Raw genomic sequence first — 18,882 nt, 5'->3', positions numbered from 1 at the left:
GTGAGCGGTTGCAGCAGCGTGTGAGCGGTTGCAGCAGCGTGTGAGCGGTTGCAGCAGCGTGTGAGCGGTTGCAGCAGCGTGTGAGCGGTTGCAGCAGCGTGTGAGCGGTTGAGCGGAGGCAGCAGCGTGTGAGCGGTTGAGCGGAGGCAGTAGCGTGTGAGCGGTTGCAGCAGCGTGTGAGCTGTTGTGCGGAGGCAGCAGCGTGTGAGCGGTTGAGCGGAGGCAGTAGCGTGTGAGCGGTTGCAGCAGCGTGTGAGCGGTTGAGCGGAGGCAGTAGCGTGTGAGCGGTTGCAGCAGCGTGTGAGCGGTTGAGCGGAGGCAGCAGCGTGTGAGCGGTTGCAGCAGCGTGTGAGCGGTTGCAGCAGCGTGTGAGCGGTTGCAGCAGCGTGTGAGCGGTTGCAGCAGCGTGTGAGCGGTTGCAGCAGCGTGTGAGCGGTTGCAGCAGCGTGTGAGCGGAGGCGGCAGCGTGTGAGCGGTTGAGGCAGCGTGTGAGCTGTTGAGCGGAGACAGCAGCGTGTGAGCGGTTAAGCGGAGGCAGTAGCGTGTGAGCGGTTGCAGCAGCGTGTGAGCGGTTGAGCGGAGGCAGTAGCGTGTGAGCGGTTGCAGCAGCGTTTGAGCGGAGGCAGTAGCGTGTGAGCGGTTGCAGCAGCGTGTGAGCGGTTGAGCGGAGGCAGTAGCGTGTGAGCGGTTGCAGCAGCGTGTGAGCGGTTGCAGCAGCGTGTGAGCGGTTGCAGCAGCGTGTGAGCGGTTGCAGCAGCGTGTGAGCGGTTGCAGCAGCGTGTGAGCGGTTGCAGCAGCGTGTGAGCGGAGGCGTGAGCGTTTGAGCAGAGGCGTGAGCGTTTGAGCGGAGGCGGCAGCGTTTGAGCGGAGGCGGCAGCGTGTGAGCGGTTGCGGCAGCGTGTGAGCGGTTGCGGCAGCGTGTGAGCGGTTGCGGCAGCGTGTGAGCGGAGGCGGCAGCGTGTGAGCGGAGGCGGCAGCGTGTGAGCGGAGGCGGCAGCGTGTGAGCGGTGGCGGCAGCGTGTGAGCGGTGGCGGCAGCGTGTGAGCGGTGGCGGCAGCGTGTGAGCGGAGGCGGCAGCGTGTGAGCGGAGTGTGAACAAGTCTATCTTCACTACTTCCACAAGTAAATTGTAAATCCCCATTAGGATAAGCTCCATGCCTGGCAATGCCATCCAGTGTGCCCTTGATCAGCCAATCGAGGGTGCAAACTGTTGCGCAAGATGCGTGCACGTCGCACATTTAGAAGCCCAAATTCTGGATCTAAATCAGCAACTGGCAACACTGAGAGCCATTGACATCATGGAAAGGAGTTTGGTGCTCACTGAGCAGACACTCACTGGGGTAGAGGTTGGGGCGGATGGTGCTACGGAAGAGCAGGGTGAGCAAACAAGAAGCTGGGTGTCAGATAGAAGGAGGCGTAGAGGGAATAGATCCAGGAAGGCTGGTCCTGAACTGGCACAACCCAACATGTCTGCAACGTTGGCAGATGAGGGCGATGCCATTACAGAGCCAGCACCGCTGCAGCACGACAGGCCCTCTGAACGCCAGGGGGATGACTGCTCCAGTGAGACGGGGACGGGGAGTGCAGGGCAGGCTAGACAGGTTCTAGTGGTGGGGGACTCAATTATTAGGGGGACAGAGAGGGCAATCTGCCATAAAGACCGGGATCGTCGAACAGTGTGTTGTCTTCCTGGCGCTCGAGTTCGACACATCGTGGATTGGATTGACAGATTACTGGGAGGGGCTGATGAGGATCCAGCGGTCATGGTGCACGTTGGCACCAATGAACAAGTTACAGGTCAATGGAGGGCCCTCAAAAATGATTTCAGGGACCTAGGGTCCAAGCTCAGGGCACGGACCTCCAGGGTAGTTTTCTCAGAAATACTACCTGTACCTAAAGCCACACTAGAAAGGCAGCAGGATCTTAGAGAGGTAAACAAGTGGCTCCGGAGTTGGTGTAAGGAGGAGGGATTTGGGTTCCTGGAGAACTGGGCTGACTTTGCTGTTGGCTACAGGCTCTACCGTAGGGACGGGCTGCATCTTAATGGGGAGGGTGCAGCTGTGCTGGGGGATAAGATGGCTAGAAGGCTGGAGGAGTGTTTAAACTAGGGACTGGGGGGGAGGGCAAAAAGAGAAATAGTGGGGTAGCCAGTGTAACTAGCGACCCGGGTCCAAGCAAAGGGAATGGGGGTCGAGCAGGGGGTGGGGTTAGTACAGTTAGAAGTTATAGATCAGCCATAAGTACGAATAGCAATCAAACAAATTTAAAAAACAAAAAAACGATATAAATTGTATGACCACAAATGCAAGAAGTCTGATTGGTAAAGTGGGTGAGCTTGAAGCGAGAATGACTGATGAAAAATATGATATAGTCGGAATTACGGAAACATGGCTTGATGATAAGTGCGACTGGGCGGTGAATTTGCAGGGGTACAATCTCTTCAGAAGGGACCGAAGGAACCAGAAAGGGTGAGGGGTATGTCTGTACGTCTATTCGAACTTGAAGCCGAGGCTACGGGAGGATATAGGGGTAGGAGAAGAACAGGTGGAATCTCTGTGGGTAGAAATACAGGGAGGAAAAAATAACAAAATCCTGATAGGGGTCTTCTATAGACCACCAAAAGCAACAGAAGAAACTGATAACTTACTATTAAGGCAGATAGAAGAGGTGTCAAACCGCAACAAAGTAACTATCATGGGGGACTTTAATTATCCAGATATAACATGGGAAAACGAAACCTGCAAATCACACAGGTGTGATAAGTTCTTGAGAGTTATTAAAGACAATTACCTGAACCAACTGGTACAGGAACCAACAAGAGGGAGGGCCATTCTGGACCTAGTACTAACTAACAAACCGGAACGTATAAAGGGGGTGCAGGTTGAGGGACACTTGGGGAACAGTGACCACAATATAATCAACTTCCAGCTGTCATTAAATAAGAAGCCTTATCAAGAAACGACAAAGAAACTAAACTTTAGTAAAGCAAAATTTGATCAGCTCAGAACTACTATTGGTAACATTAATTGGGACAACATCCTCAAAAATGACGGTACAGAGGACAAATGGGAAAAGTTTAAAAGGATCCTAATCACCTCATGTGAGCAGTTCATTCCCTTTAAAAATAAAAGAAACTCAAGTAAAAGGAAACCAATGTGGCTCGACAAGACGGTAAGAGGGGCAATAAACGAAAAAAAGAAAGTGTTCAAACTACTAAAGCAAGAAGGCAGCGAAGAAGCGCTAAAATCATACAGGGAAAAAAACAAAATATGCAAAGATAAGATCAAAACTGCCAAGGAGGAAGCAGAAAGACTGATCGCCAAAGAGAGCAAAAACAACCCGAAGCTATTTTTCAACTATATTAACAGCAAAAGGATTTGCAGGGAGAGCACTGGCCCTTTAAAAAATAATGCAGGAGAGATCATTGATGATGACGGAGGGAAAGCAAATCTACTAAACAGTTTCTTCTCAAGTGTATTCACAAACGAAAAGGAAATGCCACACGAGATGCAGGGGAATAAAATGAACTCATCACAAAATATCTCATACCTAACGCAGGAGGAGGTGCGGAAGCGACTAAAGAAGACTAAAATTGATAAATCGCCGGGCCCAGATGGATTACACCCAAGGATACTAAGGGAACTAAGTGACGAGATAGCTAGGCCGCTATATCTAATATTTCTAGACACTATCAAGACCGGTGTAGTACCATTGGATTGGCGCATTGTCAACGTGGTTACAATTTACAAAAAAGGGAGCAAAAGTGAGCCTGGTAACTACAGGCCACTAAGTCTCACTTCAGTAACGGGAAAAATTTTCGAGGGGATTCTGAGAGACGCCATCGATGAGTACCTCAAGGAGAACAAGGGAATAACTCCTCACCAGCATGGATTCATGAAGGGTCGCTCATGTCAGACAAATCTGATCAGTTTCTACGATGAAGTAAGCTCTAAGCTGGACCAGGGAGAATCTATTGATCTCGTATATCTGGACTTCTCTAAAGCCTTTGACACCGTGCCACATAATAGGCTAATATACAAAATGAGGCAGCTCGGACTGGGCGAAAACGTGTGTAAATGGGTAAAAAATTGGCTCAGAGATAGAAAGCAGAGGGTGGTAATAAATGGTTCGTACTCTGATTGGACCACAGTCGCTAGCGGGGTGCCACAGGGTTCAGTATTAGGCCCCACTCTGTTCAACATATTTATCAATGACCTGGTAGAGGCGCTGCACAGCAAAATATCAATATTTGCAGATGACACAAAATTATACAATATAATTAATGCAACGGAGGACAATGTGCGGCTACAAATGGACCTGGATAAGCTGGGGGCTTGGGCAGAAAAATGGCAAATGAAATTCAATGTTGAAAAATGTAAGACTATGCACATGGGCAGGAGAAACGGATGTCACCAATATTCACTTAATGGGGTACCACTAGGGAAAAGTGATATGGAAAAGGATCTGGGGGTACTAGTGGATTGTACACTGAACTGGAGTAACCAATGCCAGTCAGCTGCTGCAAAGGCAAATAAAGTCTTGGGGTGCATTAAAAGAGGTATAGGGGCGAAGGATGAGAACATTATCCTTCTATTATATAAGGCACTTGTCAGGCCTCACATGGAAAATGGCGTACAGTTCTGGTCACCGGTGCTCAGGAAAGATGTCACAGTGCTTGAGGGGATTCAAAGAAGGGCAACTAAACTAATACATGGAATGACAGGACTGGAATACCCAGAGAGGCTATCCAAATTGGGATTATTCACCCTGGAAAAAAGACGGCTAAGAGGTGATCAAATAACCATGTATAAGTACATGTGGGGACAATACAAGGATCTCTCCCAAGATCTGTTTACACCCAGGACCGCGACGGTAACAAGAGGACATCCGCTACGATTAGAGGAAAGTAGGTTTCATCACCAACATAGAAGGGGATTCTTTACTGTAAGAGCAGTTAGACTGTGGAACTCTCTGTCGGAGGAAGTGGTGATGGCAAAATCCATAGAGGAGTTTAAAAGGGGACTTGATGTCTTTCTGGAGAGGAAGGACATTATAGGATACAAGTCTTAGGTTAATTGTCAATCCGGGTATAGAGGCAGGTAGGAACTATTAGAGGTTGATCCAGGGAACAGTCTGATTGCCATTAGGGAGTCAGGAAGGAATTTTTTCCCCAAAAGGGCTAAATTGGTTGGTGCCCTTGGGGTTTTTTGCCTTCCTCTGGATCAACACAGGAGGATAGACAGGCTGGACTAGATGGACATTGTCTTCATTCAGCCTTACATACTATGTTACTATGAGCCTTTCCAATCTTGGCTTGGTATAGGAAAACAAAGTGTTCCTCAAAATGCTAAAAAGTAATGTTAAATTTGTACGTCTCCTAAATGGTTAAAAAAAAACCGAAAGTTTTTCCAATGTGCGCCCAAAATAAAGTAAACGGGTGGAAATATAAATCTTAACAAAAATTTCTATATTATGTTTGCACATATTTAAGATACTGCAGTTGGAAATGTGAAAAAATGACAATTTTTTCAACATTTTTCCCAATTTTGGCGCTTTTAATAAATAAACACAAATTCTATCGGTCTATTTTTTCCGCTTAAATGAAGTACAACATGTGGCGAAAAAACAATGTCAGAATCGCTTGGATATGCAAAACCTTTATGGTGTTTTTCCATGTTAAAGTGACACATGTCAGATTTGCAAAATTTGGCCTGGTCATTAAGGCGCAAACAGGCTTGGTCACTAAGGGGTTAAACCCTGATTTTCCCTCAAATATTCCCAGTAGGTTAAAGACTCGAGGTAAGTCGCAAGCGGACGACCTAACGCTATCAGGATATCGTCGGCGAATAACATAGTTTTAACTGTTTTGTTCCCAATTTGAATCCCTTCAATTTCTGTAGAGATTTCTAGGAGCCTTGCCAGGGGTTCTATTGCTAAATTGAATAGGAGTGGAGATAAAGGACACCCTTGTCTGGTACCTTTCTGTAAGGGGAATTTTTGAGATAGGAAGCCTGGCGTGTATATTTGTGCTTGCGGTGTGGAGTATAGGTTCCATAGATTGGTGCAGAAGGGGCCCCCAAAATTCATTTTGTCCATTACTATTTTTAGCCAAGACCATAGAACATTGTCAAAAGCCTTTTCTGCGTCTATCGCAAGGAAGGCTGGTGAGGGGTGTATTTTAATGTCGTCTAGTATTGTCAGGATTTTCTGTATATTCGTAATGGCTGAGCGTCCTTTTGTGAAGCCCGCTTGTAGCGAGGAGATTATCTGGGGCATAATAGCAGCCAGGCGGTTAGCCATAATTTTAGCCATCAGTTTCAGATCTGTGTTGATTAATGATATTGGTCTGTATGATCTTACATCCGTTGGGTCTTTTCCCGGTTTGGGTAGTAGTTTGATGTGGGCTGTATTCATTTCAGAGGGAATGGGGCTGTCTTTCATATAACCGTTAAATAAAGTTTCCAGTATTGGGGCTGTCTGGTCTTTTAATATTTTAAACAATTCACCTGTGTAGCCGTCCGGACCAGGGGCCTTGTTATTTCCCAGGTTCGATATGCATTCTTTAATTTCTGTTATGGATATGGGGGAGTTTAGATCTGCCTTTTGGTTTTCCGACACTGTGGGCCAGTGTATGTTTAGAAACATGTCCATTCCTGATTCCGTGTCTGTCTGTGTGTGGGAATAAAGTTTTGAATAGAAGTTAAAGAATAAGCGGTTAACTTTTTGTGGGTGGTTTTGTGTTTTCCCGGAAGTGTCTTTTAGGCCCACTATATTAGCTCTATGGAGTGGTCCCCTTGCTAAGTTAGCCATTATTTTCCCTGCTTTGTTTCCGTATTTGAATAGTTTTGCTTCTTTCCCTGTATATAGCAGTTGTTCTCTTTTATGGAGCCATGTCTCATAGGATTCTTTCGCTGACTTCCATTTTTGTTTATTGTGTTCATTTGAGTTCCCTTAGAATTGAGTGTATGATTCCCGTAGTTGTTCGCTATAGTTGCTTATTTTGTCTTGTGTCTTTTAAGGGAAATTACATAGGCTATTATTTTGCCTCTTATAACCGCTTTGGCCATGTCCCACAGCAGTTGGGGGTTGTCCGCATGTGATTCGTTGTCGGACATGTATTCTAACCACCATCCTCTTAATAGGGCGCAAACAGTTTCGTCTTCTACAAGAAATGTTGGGAATCTCCATATGTAATCCGCACCCCTTGGAGATTTCTGGCTCAGGGACCATATCACAGGGGCGTGATCTGAAATTATCATTTTGCCTCTGGCAATGTTAAGTGTTCTTGATACTAGTTGGGGTGTTATGAATACGTAGTCTATCCGAGACCATGAGGTGTGTGCATGCGAGAAGTGTGTGTATCCTCGTCCCTCTGGGTTAAGTTCCCTCCAAGTATCTTTAAGTGTAACGTTGTGTATAAAGTTATGTAAGTTGGAGTCTTGGTGTCTGATGTTTCCTCTTTTTTTTTTTTTTTTTTTTTATAAAGGTGGCCCGATCATGCCAGGTGAGCCACCGAAACGGCTTCCTAGGTTCTTCTCACTTGGATACCTGGAGCGCTGCCGTTTTGCTCTCCATACTTCCCCTTCTCTTTCTCATTTAGAGTTGAGGCACCAATATGGACATCATCTCTTTTGGTATGCTTAGTACTTGGGGCCTCAACTCTCCAAAGTAGAGATCCTCTCTCCAACAAATTTGGAGCAAAAGGATCCAGATAGCTTTTCTCCAGGAAACCCATTTCAAAGACTGCTTGATTCCTACGCCAGGAGTAGCGACACGAGACGGAGGCACGAGCGAGCGGGGAGCTGAAGGGGACAGCGGAGCAGCTCAGCAGCCGAAGCAGGTGCGGGGGCAGCGGCAGCCGAAGCAGGTGCGGGGGCAGGAGTGACCAGTGTGACCGGAGCGCAGCAGCCGGCGCCAAGAGGCCACCAGGAGTTCAGCGGAGCAGCTGTGACAGGAGGGCAGAGTGAGCGGCCGCCGGGACAGCGGGTGACGTCACCAGGAGGAGCGGAGGAGCTGAGTATCTACCTCTGTGTGTGTTTGTGAGCTGTGTGTCTTCTGTGTATCTGGGTAGTTGTGTCTTCTGTGTGTGTGTGTGTCTGGGGGTCTAAGTGTTTGTGAGGGGGGGAAAAAAAAAAAAAAAATTTTTTGACGGTTTGCGCATAAGTGTCAGCGGGTAAGAGGTTGCGCGAGAGAGGCAGCGGGTGAGGGGTTGCGGCAGTGGGTGAGGGGTTGCGGCAGCGGGTGAGGGGTTGCGAAAGCGGGTCAGCGGTTGCGGCAGCGGGTCAGCGGTTGCGGCAGCGGGCCAGCGGTTGCGGCAGCGGGTCAGAGGTTGCGGCAGCGGGTCAGCGGTTGCGGCAGCGGGTCAGCGGTTGCGGCAGCGGGTCAGCGGTTGCGGCAGCGGGTCAGCGGTTGCGGCAGCGGGACAGCGGGTGCGGCAGCGGGACAGCGGGTGCGGCAGCGGTTGCGGCAGCGGGTCAGCGGTTGCGGCAGCGGGTCAGCGGTTGCGGCAGCGGGACAGCGGTTGCGGCAGCGTGTGAGCGGAGTGTGAGCAAGGCTATCTTCACTACTTCCACAAGTAAATTGTAGATCCCCATTAGGATGAGCTCCATGCCTGGCAATGTCATCCAGTGTGCTACTTGTGCAATGTATGCGGTCCTTGATCAGCCGATCGAGGGTGCATACTGTTGCGCAAGATGCATGCACGTTGCAAATTTAGAAGCCCAAATTCTGGATCTAAATGGGCAACTGGCAACACTGAGAGCCATTGACATCATGGAAAGGAGTTTGGTGCTCACTGAGCAGACACTCGCTGGGGTAGAGGCGGGGGCGGATGGTAGTACGGAAGAGCAGGGGGAGCAGGCAGTCAGCTGGGTGACAGAAAGAAGGAGGGATAGAGGGAAGAGAACCAGGGAGGCTAGTCCTGAACTGGCACAACCCAACAAGTCTGCACGATTGGCAGATGAGGGGGATGCCATTACAGAGCCAGCACCGCTGCAGCACGACACGCCCTCTGAACGCCAGGGGGATGACTGCTCCAGTGAGACGGGGACGGGGAGCGCAGGGCAGGCTAGACAGGTTCTAGTGGTGGGGGACTCAATTATTAGGGGGACAGAGAGGGCAATCTGCCATAAAGACCGGGATCGTCGAACGGTGTGTTGTCTTCCTGGCGCTCGAGTTCGACACATCGCGGATCGGATTGACAGGTTACTGGGAGGGGCTGGTGAGGATCCAGCAGTCATGGTGCACGTTGGCACCAATGAACAAGTTAGAGGTCAATGGAGGGCCCTCAAAAATGATTTCAGGGACTTAGGGCTCATGTCCACGGGCAAAATATGATTTAAGATCCGCAGCGGATCTCCCGCATGCGGATCCGCATCCCATAGGGATGCATTGACCACCCGCGGGTAGATAAATACCCGCGGATCGTCAATAAAAGGGATTTAAAAAAAAATGGAGCATGGAAAAATCCGGACCATGCTCCATTTTCGTGCGGGTCTCCCGCGGGGACGGCTCCCGCGGGCTTCTATTGAAGCCTATGGAAGCCGTCCGGATCCGCGGGAGACCTAAAATAGGAATTTAAAGTATTTACCATCCGGCGCGGGCGGGGAAGGTCAGCTGTTCCTCACGGCCGCATCTTCCTTGCTTCGGCTCGGCGGATGTGCCCGGCGCATGCGCGCGGCACGTCGGCGACGTGCCGGCGATGTGCCGCCGGTGTCAGGAATTCATCCGCCGGCCGAAAATGAAGATCCGGCCGTGAGGAACAGCTGATCTTCTCCGCCCGCGCCGGATGGTAAATACTTTTAAATTCTTATTTTCGGCGCTCATGTCCGCGGGGCAGGAGGGACCCGCTGCAGATTCTACATGTAGAATCTGCAGCGGATCTGATTTTCCCCGTGGACATGAGGCCTTAGGGTCCAAGCTCAGGGCGCGGACCTCCAGGGTAGTTTTCTCGGAAATACTACCTGTACCTAAAGCCACACTAGAAAGGCAGCAGGACCTTAGGGAGGTAAACAAGTGGCTCCGGAGTTGGTGCAAGAAGGAGGGATTTGGGTTCCTGGAGAACTGGGCTGACTTTGCGGTCGGCTACAGGCTCTACCGTAGGGACGGGCTGCATCTAAATGGGGAGGGTGCAGCTGTGCTGGGGGAAAAGATGGCTAGAAGGCTGGAGGAGTGTTTAAACTAGGGACTGGGGGGGAGGGTAAAATGAGAAATAGTGGGGTAGCCAGTGTAATTAGTGATCTGGGTCCAAGCAAAGGGAATGGGGGACGAGCAGGGGGTGGGGCTAGTACAGTTAGAACTGACAGATCAGCCATAAGTACGAATAGCAACAAAACAAATTTAAAAAACAAAAAAAATGAAATAAATTGTATGATCACGAATGCACGAAGTCTGATCGGTAAAGTGGGCGAGCTTGAAGCGAGAATGACTGATGAAAACTATGATATGGTCGGAATTACTGAAACTTGGCTTGATGATAAGTGCGATTGGGCGGTGAATTTGCAGGGGTACAATCTCTTCAGAAGAGACCGAAGGAACCAGAAAGGGGGAGGGGTATGTCTGTACGTCAAATCGAACTTGAAGCCGAGGCTACGGGAGGATATAGGGGTAGGAGACGAACAGGTGGAATCTCTGTGGGTAGAAATACAGGGAGGAAAAAACAACAAAATCCTGATAGGGGTCTTCTATCGACCACCAAAAGCAACAGCAGAAACTGAAGACTTACTACTAAGGCAGATAGAGGAGGTGTCAAAACGAAACGAAGTAATTATCATGGGGGACTTTAATTACCCAGATATAACATGGGAGAACGAAACCTGCAAATCTCACAGGGGTGATAAGTTCTTGAGAGTAATTAAAGACAATTACCTGAACCAACTTGTGCAGGAACCAACAAGAGGGAAAGCCATTCTGGACCTAGTGCTAACTAACAAACCGGAACGTATAAAGGGGGTGCAGGTTGAGGGGCACTTGGGGAACAGCGACCACAATATAATCAACTTCCAGCTGTCAATCAATAGGATGCCTTATCAAGGAGTGACAAAGAAACTAAACTTTAGTAAAGCAAAATTTGATGAGCTTAGAACTACTATCGGTAACATTAATTGGGACAACATCCTCAAAAATATCAGTACGGAGGAAAAATGGGAAAAGTTCAAAAGGATCCTAATCGCCTCATGTGAGCAGTTCATTCCCTTCAAAAATAAAAGTAACTCAGCTAAAAGGAAACCAATGTGGCTTGACAAGACGGTACGAGGGGCAATAAACGAAAAGAAGAAAGCGTTCAAACTACTAAAGCAACAAGGCAGCGAAGAAGCGCTAAAATCATACAGGGAAAAAAACAAAATATGCAAAGATACGATTAAAACTGCCAAGGAGGAAGCGGAAAGACGGATCGCAAAAGAGAGCAGAAACAACCCGAAGCTATTTTTCAACTACATAAACAGCAAAAGGATTTGCAGGGAGAGCGCTGGCCCTTTAAAAAACAATGCAGGAGAAATCATTGATGATGACGAAGGGAAAGCAAATCTAATAAACAGTTTCTTCTCAAGTGTGTTCACCAAAGAAAAGGAAATGCCACACGAGGTGCAGGGGAATAAAACGAACCCCTCACAAAATATCTCATACCTAACGCAGGAGGAGGTGCGGAAGCGTCTAAAGAAAACTAAAATTGATAAATCACCGGGCCCTGATGGATTACACCCAAGGATACTAAAGGAACTAAGTGACGAGATAGCTAGGCCGCTATACATTATATTTCTAGACACTATCAAGACCGGAGTAGTACCATTGGACTGGCGCATTGCCAACGTGGTCCCAATTTACAAAAAAGGGAGCAAAAGTGAGCCTGGTAACTACAGGCCAGTAAGTCTCACTTCAGTAACGGGAAAAATTTTCGAGGGGATTCTGAGAGACGCCATCGATGAGTACCTCAAGGAGATTACGGGAATAACTCCTCACCAGCATGGATTCATGAAGGGTCGCTCATGTCAGACAAATCTGATCAGTTTCTACGATGAAGTAAGCTCTAAGCTGGACCAGGGAGAATCTATTGATCTTGTATATCTGGACTTCTCTAAAGCCTTTGACACCGTGCCACATAATAGGCTAATATACAAAATGAGGCAGCTCGGACTGGGCGAAAACGTGTGTAAGTGGGTAAAAAATTGGCTCAACGATAGAAAGCAGAGGGTGGTAATAAATGGTTCGTACTCTGATTGGACCACAGTCGCTAGCGGGGTGCCACAGGGTTCAGTATTAGGCCCCACTCTGTTCAACATATTTATCAATGACCTGATAGAGGGGCTGCACAGCAAAATATCAATATTTGCAGATGACACAAAATTATACAATATAATTAATGCAACGGAGGACAATGTGCGGCTACAAACGGACCTGGATAAGCTGGGGGCTTGGGCAGAAAAATGGCAAATGAAGTTCAATGTTGAAAAATGTAAGACTATGCACATGGGCAAGAGGAACGGATGTCACAAATATTCACTTAATGGGGTACCACTAGGGAAAAGTGATATGGAAAAGGATCTGGGGGTATTAGTGGATAATAGACTAAACTGGAGTAACCAATGCCAGTCAGCCGCTGCAAAGGCAAATAAAGTCTTGGGGTGCATCAAAAGAGGAATAGGGGCGAAGGACGAGAACATCATCCTCCCACTATATAAGGCACTTGTCAGACCTCACATGGAATACTGCGTACAATTCTGGACACCGGTGCTCAGGAAAGATGTCACAGTGCTTGAGGGGGTTCAAAGAAGAGCGACTAAACTAATACACGGAATGACGGGACTGGAATACCCAGAGAGGCTATCAAAATTGGGACTATTTACTCTAGAAAAAAGAAGGTTAAGAGGCGACCAAATAACCATGTATAAGTACATGAGGGGACAACACATGGATCTCTCCCGCGATCTGTTTACACCCAGGACCACGACGGTAACAAGAGGACATCCGCTACGATTAGAGGAAAGTAGGTTTCATCACCAACACAGAAAGGGGTTCTTTACTGTAAGAGCAGTTAGACTGTGGAACTCTCTACCGGAGGAAGTGGTGATGGCAAAATCCATAGAGGAGTTTAAAAGGGGACTTGATGTCTTTCTGGAGAAGAAGGATATTACAGGATATAAATATTAGGTTAAGTGTCAATCCTGGTATATAGGCAGGTAGGAACTATTAGGGGTTGATCCAGGGAACAGTCTGATTGCCATTAGGGAGTCGGGAAGGAATTTTTTCCCCAAAAGGGCTAATTGACTTCTGGCCTTGGGGTTTTTTGCCTTCCTCTGGATCAACACAGTAGGATAGACAGGCTGGACTAGATGGACAATGTCTTCATTCGGCCTTACATACTATGTTACTATGTTACTCTTCACTCACCCAGGTACCCTGATGTCTACCAGTTGTTACCATACAACAACTCAGAAACTAAGCCTGCGCCCTCTAGAAGCGGAAGCTGGCTGTGACTGATGGCCAGCCTCCCACTACGATAAGAACAGAAATCCCCGCTGTTAACCCCCTACATACCACGATCTTTGTAGTTGCGGAGGGCTAATGGGTGCCATGGCAACCAAACATCAAATACTGGTGTCCCAGCCTGCCATGGTGTATGATCACTAATGTAAATGATAAAGCACTGCAGTACACAAATACTGCAATGCATTATCATAGCTGTTATAGTTCAGGTCCCCTACAGGGACATAAAAAATATATTTTTAAGGTGTATATAATAAAACTAAAACCTTTTTTTGCGCACTTTACCTTATTTGTATAAAAAAAAAGAATGTTAAAAATCCTACATATTTGATATCGTATCCATAACAACCTGTACAATAAATTGAACACCCTATTCTGCACAACAAAGAATGTAAAAAGAAAATTAAAAAGTAGGCAAAATACTTATGTTAATCATTTTGCCTCCCAAAAACACAATAAAAGTGTTCAAAAAAGCCCTATGTACCCCAAAATGGTAATAATAAATTCTACAGCTCATCATGCAAAAAATAAGCCCTCACAGAGTTCCGTTCATGGAAAAATGAAAAAGTTATGGAACTCAAGAAAAATAGTAATGTCCAAAAAAGTGGAAAACTTAAAAAATAATACATTTGGTATTGTCGTAATCATACTGACCCGCAAACAAAATAATTTCATTTTTGCTGCATGATTAACGCTGTAAAAAATGGCAGTATTGATGTTTTCTCTCCCTGACCTAAAAAAAATGTTTTTTTTACAATACATTATATGGACATAAAAATGGTACCTATAAAAACTATAGTTCGCCACACAAAAAAAAAATCAAGTCCTCTTACAGCCATGTTGACAGAAAAATAAAAAAGTCATGGCTTTTGAAAAGTGGAGATGAAAAACTCCCAAAAGAGCATTGCGTCCTTTGGGCGAAAATAGGCCATATCTTTAAGAGGTTAAATCCCTCTCCTCATATTTAATCAAATTTATTTGGGCTAACAAACTGACACGGTTAACTCTTTACCTATCTAAGATTCAGGGGGGGAGTAGGCTTACTCAAGCTACAACTGCTATCAGGCATCAATATTTCAATGAGTCCTGGACCGGTGCAGACATGATTCCTTAAAATCCATTGAACATGCTTTACCCCATCCCACCAACATTACAAACACATCCCACAACTGGACTTTCGTTTTCCCTTTGCCTGTAGCCTGTTCCCCTGGAAGTCTTTACCACTCTCTCCCTCTTGTGTTTTCCCTATATTAGGAAATCCACAACTCCCTCATAGGTCTCTCCTCCGATCCATTTCAAACCTTGCACTTTGCTGATAAATACCATTCTGTACATCTTGTATCAGGTTTAAATTGGCTTTCTCGAACATATCTATTGTCAACCTCAGATCCTGTCTCTCTAGGCTTCTTTAGAACCACACAGCACATTTCTTTTGTTCCCTCCTACTGGCGAGAGACTTCTGCAGACCGCTGACTGTATTTGAAACCACCTGTTTGGGATCTGGCCTCATCCATCACTCTTTATCAGCATTTTACTCTCTCCTGATCTTGCAACGGCAGGGTTGCAAACCCCCCTTGTTTGGACATAATATTCAAGTTCAAACACAGATCCTCAATTGCCAGCAGATAGCAGGAGGCAAGCTTTAAACTCCTTTCGCATGGTAGATGGTGCCCTCCAGATTGCACATGGATCCTTCCTCATCCTGACATACTGGCACTGTATTACAGAAATGGGTACCCTCATAGATGTTTTTCGGGATTCCCCCTTGGCACTAAATTTCTGGAAAGCTGTTCACCTCATTACCTGTAAAATTTTACATTTGCAAGTTTCAGTCTCCAACAGTGTTCCTAATGCATCTCTCTCATCTCCCTTTACACGCATACTACAAATCCATACTCTCACACTTTGTCAACGTGGCCCACTCATGTATCCTGGCTCATTAGAAGTCCCCTACACCACCTTCTCTGGCTAATTGGATCCGCAGTGTAGAGGAGATTCAGTGGGTGGAGAAACTGACAACCTCCTTATACGATAAATATGACTCCTGGTACCATACATTGGGCCCCCTGCACCCGCAGAATTTCCGCCCGTGGCCGCTGCCATAGGATTGCATTAGAAAACACCATCTTGGGTTTCTTGCTTAAAAGGAAAATGCTTTTAATAGAGAATTAAAAAAAAGAAAAAGCTCTTAAAAGCTACGTGTGTGTAGAGCTTGATTAGCACTAGACACTTCTATGATGCAATCTTAAGAGATTTTTCCCAGTTGACAGAGTTTGAGAAGGGAGGGGGGGTTATTATTGGACCACATGCTTACTGGCTGTCTGGTGGCTTTTGCTGGGAGCTGCCTGATGTAGGTCCTACTGGATCCCTCTTCCTTTCCCCCCTCCTTGGGAGTTTTCCAGCCAGGCTGAGACTCTTTAGGCTGCTTTCCCTTTTAAAGTCTGGATAGCTGCGGAGCGGGCTGGGTTTTCAGGAGGTAATCTCTAGTTGGCATGTCATGGCGCTTACAGGGTGTAGACAGCTACTGGTGACAAGGCTGGTTCTAGCACAGCATAACTTGTGGCACGCCATCATCTAATTTGCGGCATTGGTATTGGCTGGAGTAGTGACACTTCCGCGGTCTTATTTGGATAGCAGCATATTATTCCATAGAACACAAAGTCATTTTCAGCATATGTCATGCTAAACCAGGAGTGGATGGGTGGTCCCAGAAGTGGCTTTAGGTGTCTAAGGTGCACCTACACCAGCCAGCCTACAACCTGTTGAACAGGCTTATTGTCTGCAGTCATCTCAGAACAAGGAGACCGTTCCGGAAGACCAGAAAAGAATGAACCTGTTTCACCAGTCCAGTATTAGTTAAAAAGAGGGCCTGAGAATAAGACCTTTTTATGGGGCTCCCTTATTGATGTTTCCCTTCTATGTATTATTGTCTTTCAGACTAAGGAAGGCCTTAGGTTTCAACTAAAACCAAGAAAATTGAGTACCCAATCTCTAAAAAGAAATTGTCGGCATCATATTCCAATCAATAATGCCAATCCTGTATGAAAAATATTGTCATATGATGAATCTACTCTTTATCCCAGTCTATGAAACATATAGTAAGAGAGGAAGATAAACACTCTAATAGGCAGTTTAAGAGTAGTTGAAGGGGTCCCACTACCCAACATGACATACACAATGGTGAGACTCCTGTAGATCGAGAGCTTGTGTTTTCAGATTACTCTTTCTTTGATGAAGATGTGATAGGGGAAAAACAGTCTCTATTGAAGATATTGACTGTTTAGTCAAAGTGGTACGTGTCACAATGAATAGTAAAAGCAGTTTGTGAGTATATATAGAGAATGCTATGATTGAAGGTTTGGAGCCAAGATAGAAAGTGTCCTTCCCTGTCCATAAGAATGTTTAAGGACTGATCAGAAAAAAAAATCTAGATAGGTAGTTCTTTACAACTACAATAATTTGCATCTCAAATCTGGAGGAGAGAGGAGACCAGATTTGTAGAATCACAACTTGGAAAGAATATATATATATATATATATATATATAAAATTATATAATTTTTTTTTTTTTTTTTTTTACAGGCTTCACTTAAATCCTGTATGTGATTTTCATTTTAGCTAAAATTGTTTACAGGCTATAGTCCTAACATACATCTCCAGGGGTGCGGTCATGGACGAGAGGATAAAAGTATGATTACACTTAACAGTAATTAGGTTTTCTCAAACATGTGACAGCACCCCCTGGGAATTTTTACACCCACAAAAAAGGCAATATATAGATTTAAAAAAGGAAACATTAATTTAGGAGCCATTTTCATTGGACGATTATTGCTCACAATTTGTTCAAACGAACGAATTTAAGCCATAATCAGGCAGTGTAAATGCAGGAAAAAAAAGTAAAAAAAAAATTGCCCACTGTTTATTCAAAAGTCTTCATCGCTGATTTTGTTAGCATAAAACTATCACTGGCTTCTTGTTCATGTAAACAATCCCCCGCTTCACATAGAAGGTGAAGCGCTAAGCGAGAAGCCCGCGATTCAGCAGTGAAGTCCGTCAGTGTAAATGCTCTTCACGAGCGTCGACGACCTTAGATGAGACATCCGTGCTCGTGCAGTTACTTACCCAACTGTCATCCTGTGTAACAGGGCCATTACACGACGTTTATAAATCGCTTGAAAGAATGGATACAAAGGATTTGTTCCATGTAAACATGATCATCAACAGGTTGACAAGCAATAATTCACTTACTAATCTCTAGTCGTTTTGTTTCCGCTCAAAAGTTGTTTGGTGTAAATTCACAGTTATTTATATTTGAATGTCTTGCAAATTAATTTGTCTAGCGACACCTACTATGACTCTCAGCTTTCAAGCTGTTCATACACTTCCGCGACTTTTCAGAGTGTCCCCAGTTTATCTTCTCACGTTTCTTGTCCAGTGGTCGGAGGTCCTCTCTGGAGGTGTCATCATGCTTTTGATGAAACCAGATTACTGGTAAATGTAATAACACTTCAAAATTTTTACTTAAAAATTAGTAAAATATAACTATGCAAATAAAACATAACTATGTAAAAGTAGTTTTAAAAAATTTGTAAAACATAACTATGTAAAAGTAGTGAAACATAAGCAAATTTAATATTGCCATAATTTTGCAGACCCACATAATAAAGTCAAAGAAATAATTGTTATACAGCGAATAACATAATTGAATGATACAAAAACACGAGGATTGGAAAAACGGAAACTAACCTAGAGGTTAAATACACAGTTACATTGCATCAGAAAGAAAAAAACGCAATGTAAGTTATATGTGCACTTATAGGACATGTTACATTTATCCTTGGTTTCTATATACCGAATTATGGCTGCTCTTAAAAATGCTTTTTCTTTTGCTGATTGCTATGTATTATATTATAACAGAGATTAACCAAGATGGTGAAAAAAACCCACAGTCAAACGAAAAATCTGCAAGTCCCTCAAGACCACAACATAGCCACAGCGCCTCATCCAAACAGAACGCTAAGAAGTTAGATACCAGAGAAATCCAACACGCGTTTGTGCTCTATGCTTCTGGGGAGAAAAAAAAAGACACTGGTAGTCAGAAGACCCACAACGTGTGCGCTCCAGCACAGGAAAATGAGGTATAATATTCAGTTTGTTACTTGCTAGCTTCAGAGAAAGCTGAATTATACAAATCTGATGGGCAGCTTTCTGCCTGTAAGCACTGATTCAGAGAATATATCAGTTGGCTCCCAGCTCATGATTAATGCAATAGGAAAAGTATGTTCCCACTTTCTACTAAGTTACCCCCAATTATTATAATTTTCTTTTTGTTTAAAAAAACATAACAGTACATTGCTGCCTTCAGCTTGAAAATGCTGCTCTTATAGAAGGAATAGTAATT

General features: G+C 45.4%; 1 protein-coding gene across 5 annotated transcripts in view; it reads left to right on the top strand.

Moving 5' to 3' along the window:
* CCSAP (centriole, cilia and spindle associated protein) overlaps positions 1-18,882 on the top strand; it is a 97,418-nt gene that overhangs the window by 69,998 nt on the left and 8,538 nt on the right. For all 5 annotated transcript variants that reach the window (XM_066596021.1, XM_066596019.1, XM_066596020.1 and 2 more), the window contains one exon: positions 18,399-18,619. In XM_066596021.1, coding sequence (XP_066452118.1) covers positions 18,399-18,619 — 221 coding nt within the window. The remainder of the gene's footprint in view (positions 1-18,398; positions 18,620-18,882) is intronic.

Source organism: Eleutherodactylus coqui, chromosome 3 (assembly GCF_035609145.1).
Source record: "Eleutherodactylus coqui strain aEleCoq1 chromosome 3, aEleCoq1.hap1, whole genome shotgun sequence".
NCBI lineage: Eukaryota > Metazoa > Chordata > Amphibia > Anura > Eleutherodactylidae > Eleutherodactylus > Eleutherodactylus coqui.
Note: the sequence above shows the minus strand (reverse complement) of the source record. Positions and strands in the feature narration are given on the sequence as shown.